General features: G+C 39.6%; 1 protein-coding gene across 1 annotated transcript in view; it reads right to left on the bottom strand.

The window, feature by feature from the left end:
* The window catches only part of LOC146467998 (dynein intermediate chain 2, ciliary-like), a 33,506-nt gene continuing 23,413 nt past the window's right edge, over positions 1-10,093 (bottom strand). Inside the window, exons 20-27 of the mRNA XM_085124744.1 lie at positions 9,247-9,300; positions 8,973-9,040; positions 8,245-8,351; positions 7,302-7,401; positions 6,223-6,277; positions 3,958-4,036; positions 2,871-2,928; positions 1-514 (exon numbers count right to left, since the gene is read on the bottom strand). Of these exons, the coding sequence (XP_084980870.1) occupies positions 431-514; positions 2,871-2,928; positions 3,958-4,036; positions 6,223-6,277; positions 7,302-7,401; positions 8,245-8,351; positions 8,973-9,040; positions 9,247-9,300 (605 nt within the window). The 3' untranslated portion in view covers positions 1-430. The remainder of the gene's footprint in view (positions 515-2,870; positions 2,929-3,957; positions 4,037-6,222; positions 6,278-7,301; positions 7,402-8,244; positions 8,352-8,972; positions 9,041-9,246; positions 9,301-10,093) is intronic.

Here is a 10,093-nt window from a genome sequence, read left to right as displayed (position 1 = left end):
TAGTTGGAATAAAAACAATATTTATTCACCAATACTGGATTTCTTACAAAAACCAATAAGACACCACTTGTCGTAAAGTACCTTCGTTCCTTGTACGACCACCAATCGAATGACTCTACACCATTAAAATATATATACAAAGGATTTTATAGCTCTTTTCTTCTTTTGGGGAATGCAAAATAAAACTGAAAAGGCTTACACACAAACAATTGAAGGAAGAAATGAATGAAGCTACTTGTTTCTGGACGCTGTAAAGCAATATTACTACGTTTTTCGTGAGCGCATGCACGATTTCATCAAAAACACGTCAAACTTTCCAAACAAACAAGCTTTTTACAACGAACGGACGCCATTTGTTTTTACACTGTGATTCTCTCCACGTGTGGTTATTTGTTTTCTTTTATTAGGCAGTGTGTGCAGTGTGACATAATCAATTCTTGGCCGAAGGTTCTCTCACAAGACTTAACAGCTTCTCCATTTTGGCCACTTCGTTTTCGGGTCCTTTGGCTTTCTCCTGAAACAAAACAAAATTCGCTCCAAGTCAGACAGACAAACCAGTCCTTAAATAGCTTTATTCAAACTGGCCGCATGCACAGACGTAATGAAAAGCAAGATAAAACGAGCCAAAGTTATCGATGACACCAGATGATCAAATGACAAAGCACTGTAACAACTTCAATGTAACCGGCCGAAAAAGACAACAATAAAGTTTCAGCGAACACGACCTCGCGTTGTGCAAATGAAGCGAGAAAGATTTTTGTGAGAGCAAAGGGAAGAGGCCAGTAAGCCGAAAAAAGATAATTCATTACGTCCAAGTGTGCAAAGAGAGACAGAAATTGGAAAAAACACAAAGTTTCAAGATAAGAACTTTTCGTTTCGTGCAATGAAGATGGTAGATTTAGTTTAAGATCAATTACGTCTTTTGCATAGGGTTAGGAGAATTTAGCCGCCTTAGTTCTAAGATGGTTAGTTGTACATCATGATCAAGGCAATATCCTTGTGTGATCAGTCATGTCCATTTTCTCACAACCTATCTGCTCGTAAACTGATTGATGATGTAAACTGGAAAAATCAGAGCTTGGTTATTCTTGGGAATCAGAGTTAAAGACAAGAATAGGGTATTAACAGAATGCTTTGCAGAACAATAATCAACTGAGTTACGTTTTTAAAGAGTTAAAGATTAAAGTTAGCATAGAGAAACCATACGGGGGAGACGACTATCGGAGGCGGTGAACAAGGTTCGTCTTCATCGGAATCTGCAGCTTGAGTGAGAACCACAAGAGGAATCTCCTCCTTGAAAGAACCAAGTACGAACAAAGTGAGTGAGTGAGCGACTGAGGAGTCAGTTAGAGCACATTAGAGATACAACAAGCGACAACAATACTTGCATGCGTATGAAATGGGTGATACTATCCACGAGTTAAACGTTTATATGTGATATGTTTAGTTAGGTTTTAGTATTTAGCAATGATGTGTTCACAACGGGTGCTAGTTTGAGTTGAGGCGAGAAGAAAGTACTTTTTCCGCTCAAACCTTTCTGTCTCTAACACGTGAATGAAGGACTTTTAACCGAGGATCGCCCTTATTTGCTTAGTAAGGTAAACGTCACATCTTGGCCACGCCAAAAGTGACCCACAAGTCCATAGATGAACCCGGTGTTTGTGGTACGAAACAATAAGGAGTACTGCTGCTACCCCCCCCCCCCTCCCCCCTAGATTAGACGCTATCCATCACAGGGATACCCCAGAGTAATAAGGGTAGTAGAGTAGTAGGGGTTGCCCTGTATCCACTTATACACCTAGATGAAGAGATACAATGTTGGACATAGATTGCTTGTAAAAGCAAACTACACAAACGTAAAGATCAGTCTCGAACCGGGAGATGGGTTCATATAATCGGTACACAGTAAGTCTTCGACCAAAATCAGTTTCTTTTTTGGTCTTTTTTACCCTCGAAGGCCAAAGGGTAGCAAAATTTGAATTTTAGTATTGTAAGGATCGCAAAACTAGACTGTCGACCGTGAGGGGAAGCAATTAAATCCATAGAAAAGTTAGCACAAACTGAACAGGAATTCCTGGCACCAATGCAAAGAAAAAGTTAAGTGTGAAACGTCCTGCTACATCAATAACGTAGGCATCGGAATATTTTTCTGTGCTTCGAGGTATGGGAAAGGGAAACATTGTTTTTGTATTAGATAAATGAAAGCGCTATCTCTGGGGCAAAAGTTTGTACGTACGGCCAAGACCTTAGGAGTTGAACCTCAAGAGGAACCTGCCCGTATGAGATGATCTCTTAAGGACGGTGCCTACTAATACCGAAGTATTTTTGTGCGGTTAATGACTATGCGGGAAAAGCAGATCTTAGCAAGGCCTATTGGAATCCAAAAAGAAAACTGGGGGTAACCACGCATTTTTCAGAGATAATTAAGCAACAATATCTCTAAAAAGTGCCAAAATATAAAGCAGTGTATGGGATTTTTTCCGAAATTGAAGCTTAATTTTCTCTGAAAAATGCATGGTCACCCCCAATTTTCTTTTGAGACACCAAAGGCATTTGGTAAGTTCTGCTTTATCCGCATAGTTTTAAACCGCGCAAAAATACTCCTGTGTTAGTAGGCACCACCCATAGGAAACCCGAGTATCTTGCGATGCGCAGAACGTATGCGCAGTAACAATAGTAGGCACCATCCTTAACCGTGGGCTAGGCTTCACGAGGCCTCCTATATAGATAAACAGCTATATGGCTTGGTTTAATCCTACCTCACCTCCCTTCGCCATACCAATAGAAATAGAAACAACACCCGTGTATGTGAGGCCTGATTTAAGCTGCATGCGCTGTACAACAAAGCAGCTCTCACAATCATGACATACCTTGGGTTGTGTTGCTTTTCTGAGATTTGGCGACATCTTCAAAGCTGTTACGTGGCCCCTGTTAACAAACAAGGTAAACGTAACTAAATAAATTGGACCAAGCACAAGCAAAGAAACATTTCCAGAAAATACTTGGGGTGGCATGATGTGCGGATTGAAGGACATTTCTCTGAGCGACTATGTACGAGTTAGTATAATTTTGAGCGCTTCCATGAGGCGAGGTTTATCTCAGGTTACCATAAATGGAAGCGACTGGGAAAATTGCTTCTTCCAAATAAAGTATACAGAATGGTAGTCCATCCCAGGGGTATACGTCTTCTTGTCCACAGTACGGAGAAAGATGGCGGCTGTACATATTACCATAATAACCTTGCGAACCTAACAGAGCCAGTAGGCACATAGAAAGCCCTATATTTGGCGAAATTCGTCCATGTACTAACTACATTGTGTATGCTAGGTTTGAAGTTTTTAGAACTCTTCTGTACGCTTCTTTAAGAGTTTTCGTACACTAAGAATTTCGGGTATATGCAAGAGTCACTATCTATTTCGGTATTAAATAGTTAATGCCTGATGCATTTACCGTGTTTTTAAATAAAGATGATGATGATGATGATGATGATGATGATGTACAGTGGATTCCACCAGTGAACCCCCCCTCCCCCGTCCCCTCTTGCAAATGACCCTTGGGTATCTGCATTTTCCCCATGATGGGAACAAGAAAGCGTTTAATGTCTCCTGGTCAGAACGAAGAGCAGACAAATGAAGACGAAACAATCATCCCCTCCACCCCCCTCCCTCCCCCCAAAAAAGCCCTGCTGATATAAAATTACCCTGATATGGGATTACATCATCGGCAAATGCCCTGTGGTTGCCACGGGTGAAGATGGACAATACTGGAATTGACTGATGCATTATACCAACTGTAGTATTTTGTTCGCAGTGCCTATTGGTGCACCATGGCAACGTGCGCTTATTGAGCAAAGTTTCAAGGTATGGAACCTTTGGCGTGGAATTTGGCCTAGTGTTGGAAATCAACTGGGTGAAAACTGAATACAACTGTTCCATGGTACACTGATGGGAAGCTTACCTGTCGTCTCCGACTACAAGTACTGGATATTCAGGGTTGAAAGCCAAGTGAGTAAGCTTTGTTCTTTTCTTATTGGCCACTGTTGAAATAAATCAAATTATGCACACAGCTCATTTAGTAGCTAACAGTAAATGGGATCCTTGTAGTAATTTTAGCAACTTTAGCAGTGCCAAGTTATTTACGAAAGAGAGAAGTTTGTATATAGAGAAAATAAAGTCTGATCAAAACGTTCAATGAGAGAGTTTGAATTTGAACAGCTTTTATTTAAATTCGACGGGAGTTCGAACTCTTACATAATCTCATTGGCAAAAAGTTTTATTCCGCCCAACACCTCGCTGGTGATTCACCACTGCCCTCACACCGAGGCTCTTATTCAAAGAGTTTCAAATCTCAGGAGAAAGACATTTGAACTTAAGTACCAGCCAAGATTTGCGCGCGAGAGAGATAGGTTTGAAAATAGCACAAATCATAATGCACGAACTGGAAACTGGCAAAGTCTGACGTGAGTTTTTTGCTGCCAAACTCGTGCTTTAATTTGCAAAAGAGTTCATTTGAGGTCATTAGAATAGATTCCGTTTTGAATTTGTGACAAGGTTAACTCTACCCTGCGAGCAGACTGAAGCACTTGGTCACTGTGTGTACTACACAGGGCAACCACGTACCTCTACTCGCAGCGCAGGTCAGCTCAGACGAAAACAACAAAACTCAAGATGCATTATTTGTCTTGAGGACTTTGTAAAAACGTTTTGCCAGGAACGCAAAAGCTGTTTCCAGTTTAAGACTTGATGATGTCTTGTTATTCTAGATTTCTCAATAGCCGAAGCGCATTATAAAAGCTTCCCTTAAATTTCTGAGGCAGGTAACAAAACACGAAATCTGGGCCGGGTTGTCCGAAAGCCGATTAACGCTAATCCACAATTAGAAGTTAATCGAGGCTTTCATCTCACTCATTAAAAATGGTTTTAAAGGCTAATTTCGAGCTAAAGGTAAAGAAAAGTCTAAGTAAAAACTGAGGGCCAAAAATCTTTTGGAAGAATTCATTAGCAATTAAACTCGAGTCAAAGTTTGCGTTAATCCAGGATTAGCTTAATCGGGCTTTGATTAACTGGGCCCTGTATAGCTAGCAAAACAAGATCATTGCTGTTTGTTTTGTTTGTTTTTGTTTTTGGCATCTTTCAGTTTTGCTCCCCAACATCCTCAGCCAATCAAAGAACAATGCTCCGCACGTGCACTTAAAATCATGACGTAAAAACATAATTAATTAGCCTTGAGCATGCAGTACAATAGCTCTTGCACGTGCGTAATAAAAACAACAACGCAAAATTACCAAATTCTAGGTTGTTTCATTGTCGCTTTCCGTTTGAACAAACGTTCGGTTTGAATTTTGAACAATATCGGTGACTCTTTTCTTAGCTCCAATAACGAGAATTTATGTTTTCAAGTGACTTTTCGTTGGCGTTGCTGCTGTAGTTGTTTAAGGTCCATAATGTAACACTTTTCTAGATAAGTTTAAAAAAAAAATCCTTGAACGATTTTACTTGGCCCGTGAAACAGAGAATAACAACTAGTACCAAATTGCTAAAAGTTAACAAAAGAAGACAATGGAATTAGTGCATAATAGCGTGTTTACCTCACCTATTGGACGGGTTAAGTAAAATCACTCTAGTATAACAGTTACAGTTTGTAGACTTCAATTACAATTGGGAGGAACTATTATAGGATAGATGTTTGCCCCTGAGAATTGGGGGAGGGTCGGGTTATTTTCGGAGGGGCTTATCTTCCGAATTTTACGTATTCGGAAGAAAAGCACAGCCTCGTGAGGTGTCTCTAAATCTTCGCGAATAGCGGGCGCCTTTGTATTGTCCTGAACTAATAAAAATGGCATTGTCTCGACATAAATGCCAATACATTTTTGCCCATGCACTCCCTGTCGTAGTGGTAACGGTACCTTTTAATTTGTCTTTTAATATATCTGTTCAAACGGCACAAGACACACTCCAAGAGTTAAGGTAGTGTTGTATTGGAATCAGCCGCTTCGGGTTGGTTGGCCTTTGGTTGGGTTTTCGGTTGCTTTAGTGCGCCAGTTTTTGCAAACGTCACTGAACTCGGTTGAAACGGGTGCGTATCATCGTGTAACAGGTATCAACTGTTTCAACCAGAAACAGTTTATAAAGTAACCAAGCAACAAAAACCGGTTGAAGTTGAAACGGTTTGTCACAAAAGAACACCACTTGAAAAAGCGAGGTCATCCACGTATGTTCTCACCTGATTGTTCGCATAAAGGTTCATACTTGTTCACATTCAGGTCATAGACATAAACCTATAACAACAACATCACAATGGGGTTATTTGAGAGAGAGAAAAACATTAAGCACAAGACGCATAATGCTCGTGTTTATCCATTTCGCGTCTAATAACAGTCTCATGGCAAGTACTCCCGGGAGGAGGGGGGGAGGGGACTCCTACACAAAAGTGACGGGGGTAATCGTCGTACCTTTTAGGGGGTTAAAATTCGTGGTTTGGTACTCCTTGGGGTGCTAAAATCTAAAATACTTCTCTGACTTCCGTCAGAGGTATGGTGGTACCTTTTAGGGTATTGAGCCGAAAAATATGAGAGGAAGTAATTGTCAACTGATTTTAATTTGTCTCATTCGTGACTCCCTCTTAGGGGTAAAAAATTGTTCCGACCACGCCCGCAAAACAGAATTCTGGTACCTTTAAGGGGTTCTTTTCAAAATTTCCGACCATCACCCCCGTCATTTTTTTTTATGGGAGTCCCCCCCCGGGCAAGCATCTTTTATCTCTTGTTCCTACTAATCGTTCCCATTTTCCAATAAAGTATGAGTGTGAATACAATCTTCGAAGAAAATTTACTTTTACGATACCAAAACCTAATACTGACTTTCTTCATAAATCAACAAGTTATAAGGCGATATCTTTGTGGAACTCCGTAGATAATCGAACTAGGCCAATACCGGACGTCAGGTGTTTCAAAAATACCATAAGACGTTGAATTTTATGTATTTTATTTTAAAAATTTACATAAAATTCGATAGAGTAGGCTTGTATACTATTTTTTGTTGCTTTGTTGAAATGACACGGCCACATCAGCTCTATTTTTTATCGTGGATAAATAAATGCTATTACTGTATTAATAATTAATATTTTTATCAAGAAACTCGAAACAGTCTGGATCAAACAAATAAAAGACCCAATTTATGTCACATTTTAATCTCCTTACGGTGGCCAAATTACCTTTCGTTATACACTCTCTTGATAAACCAATGCCATTTTAAATTTTTTGCAGCTAAAAGACAGCGAAAGAACGTATTTTGTAGTCTTACCCGTCCATCAGTTGTACAAGCTGCAAACACTGTGGAGGCGTAAGGCGCCCAGGCCACATCACCAACAGAGTTGTTAAGATCAAACGTAAACATGGGCTCACTGTAAACAACAACAACAACAACGAGGTTAGCAACGTTTGCTCTTCCTTCATGTTAATTGTCACGAAGCCACTCCCAAGGGTGACTGTTTTCCTCTTCTTACACCTCCTCAAAGAAACGAAATATCCTTAAGGGAACTGGTGATAACAAGTTTGTTCGAAGAGGACCCATCTTGTCTGGGGAAGGGGGTTATCGAAGACACCACCTATCTCATGAACATTACCGACAAAATTTTATTGGCTTTACAATTTGAGTTCACACAGAAATATTCAGTTAGCAAGAGTCAGCATTGCTGGATAAACAAGAAAAGCGGGGTTTGAATCTCATTGTCATTTTTTACTGCTGGATAGAGGAGTAATTATGCAATAAAGATACCATCTTTTGAGGTTGAGGAAGAGGGTGCAGAAAGAGGACCACCATCTATTTTGTGGTTTGGTGAGTCCTGTTTGAGTATAGTAGTTTTGACCACTACCGTTAATTTCCTCTCACAAAAAAATTGAAAACTGAACGGTTCCACTAGACAATGCTTTTCAGTAGCATCTTTTTGAATGGCTGTTTTACAACTACAAGAATGTATTTGAAAAGGCTTTCATTTCAATGAACAGACTTCAAGAACTTCCACTGAACACAGAATGAAACGTTGCAACCATTTTGTCTTGAACGGTCACATTTTTAGGATTTCATCCACCAACTATCACCTTGTAGAGTAACTTTCATTTGAACATGGTACGATGTCATCCACGGACTCAATGTTAGAACCATAATGAAAGAAACAAGATTTAAATCAGTTCGGCCACGAAGTTCAACGCGCGGAAAAAACATGGAACCTGGTAAACTGACTTACAGGTAATGATGATCCCAAATTTTCACCGTCCAATCTGCGCTGCACGAAATGAAGATCTTGGGGTGAAAGTGATTCCACTTGACTGAGTAAACCGCCATGTGATGTGCCTGAAATGAATAAAAAGTATATATAATAACGGGTTAACGTGAAGTGAAAAGAAACGAACTGACATGATAATGCCATCAAGAGAGAGCTAATGCCTTGTTCCTACCAAACCTAAAATACGTAAACTGTTTCAACTAAGCCAGGTTCAAAGCTGTTATCTTCATAGACGTTGCCTGTTGATGTTTTTCGACTTCAAATTTACAATAAAGGAAGATTAAGCTAGGTCTTACTTAGGCCCTATGTAAGATTCAGTCTTTAAAGGGGCAACGTCACCTACTAATTTTATGTGTCACTTTGAATAGCTACAAAGCACATTTGTGTCGACGGAAACATTGAAATAATGCTCCAGTTTTGTTAACAGTAAACCGACTAGGGCACAAAAATTAGTACAAATCATCTTTGGCTGCGGACGGCGTGGATGAAAATTGATTGCAACTTGAAAAGAGCTCCTCCTGTGTATTTTGGAGAAGTCGCCAAAAAATTGATCAAAGTTTATTCTTCCTTGGAAAAATCATTTCGTTTCATAGACCAATCTCCGTGACAATGCCTCTTTAAGTTTTCTGTTTATGATTAACGAAACATGTTTAGTTGGTGTGAAAGGGGCAAAATACAATGATCCTTACATCGTATGTTTCCAGAAACTGACTTGAGTATGTCTTGGAACACTTGTGGATCTTTCCTTCTTCAGTGCCTGATAAACAGAGAGAAAACAAGATAATTAAATGTAACCTAAAAGAGTTCTTACCGGACTAATTCTGGGGAGTCATTTTCTGGACTTCTAAGGAATTCAAAGAAAGTATAACTGCTTCCAGAATAAATCACAGTGTATGGCTAGTTCTGCACTTCTATATCGTAGTAAATGCACAAAGATGTTGGGTTAACTTAATTTCTACTCACCAACAAGAAACATGTAGTCCATGGTTTTATGAAAATCAAACGCAGTGCCACAACCTGCAGATATGTAAACATGACTGTTAGGAAAATACGTTTGTGAAATATAAACGTAGATTTAAACCTATATCGTATTCATAAACGGCTACAACCTGAGTTTTGTAGGTTTGCAAAGACTAAAAATAACAATTTTGTAGCACGTGCTTCAAATATGCCGGTTTGGTTCAGAAGTTTTAGTATTTAAGGTTTAACTGCTGCAAATTTAGGGTTTTGGATCAAACCTGTAAAATTCCACCAAAGAGCAGTTTAAATAACATTGAAAGTCACATGCCTGTTTCACAAATATTAAAAGCAGTTTGCAAAGGAGCAAAGTCTTAGTAAAATAAGTAGGTGGAGGCAGCTTCGCCGAGCGATTAGCGCACCGGATTTGTAATCCGAAGGTCTCAGGTTCAAGTCTCGCTCTGTCCACTTGCTGAAGTTGAGTCTCGGTAGCTCCGAGTTCAACTCCTCCGCTTCACTTGTAAACTGATAACCAGCTGGTCTATCTCCTATCAGCTAGTATTCTTAACCATGTGATGCTGTATTTGAAATGTTCGTTCCTAAGCGGTTTGTTTCATTATCCCTGAAAAGCCCTTCAAGGGACAGGGATCATCATCATCATCATCATCATCATCATCATCATCAACAACAACAACAACAACAGTGTTGTGTTTTGTTTGTTTGTGTGTCTCTTGCCTTGCCTGTTCGTTGATTCCTTCTGTCGTTTGTTCTTTCATTCGTTCGTTCACTCTATGGTTGGGTTCAAACTTAAACATAGTCCACAGTTTTATTTTCCATCACTAACTGAATTTAA

Source organism: Pavona decussata, unplaced genomic scaffold (genome assembly GCF_977016875.1).
Source record: "Pavona decussata unplaced genomic scaffold, jaPavDecu1.1 SCAFFOLD_133, whole genome shotgun sequence".
Classification (NCBI taxonomy): domain Eukaryota; kingdom Metazoa; phylum Cnidaria; class Anthozoa; order Scleractinia; family Agariciidae; genus Pavona; species Pavona decussata.
This window is presented reverse-complemented; position numbering and strand designations above follow the sequence as displayed.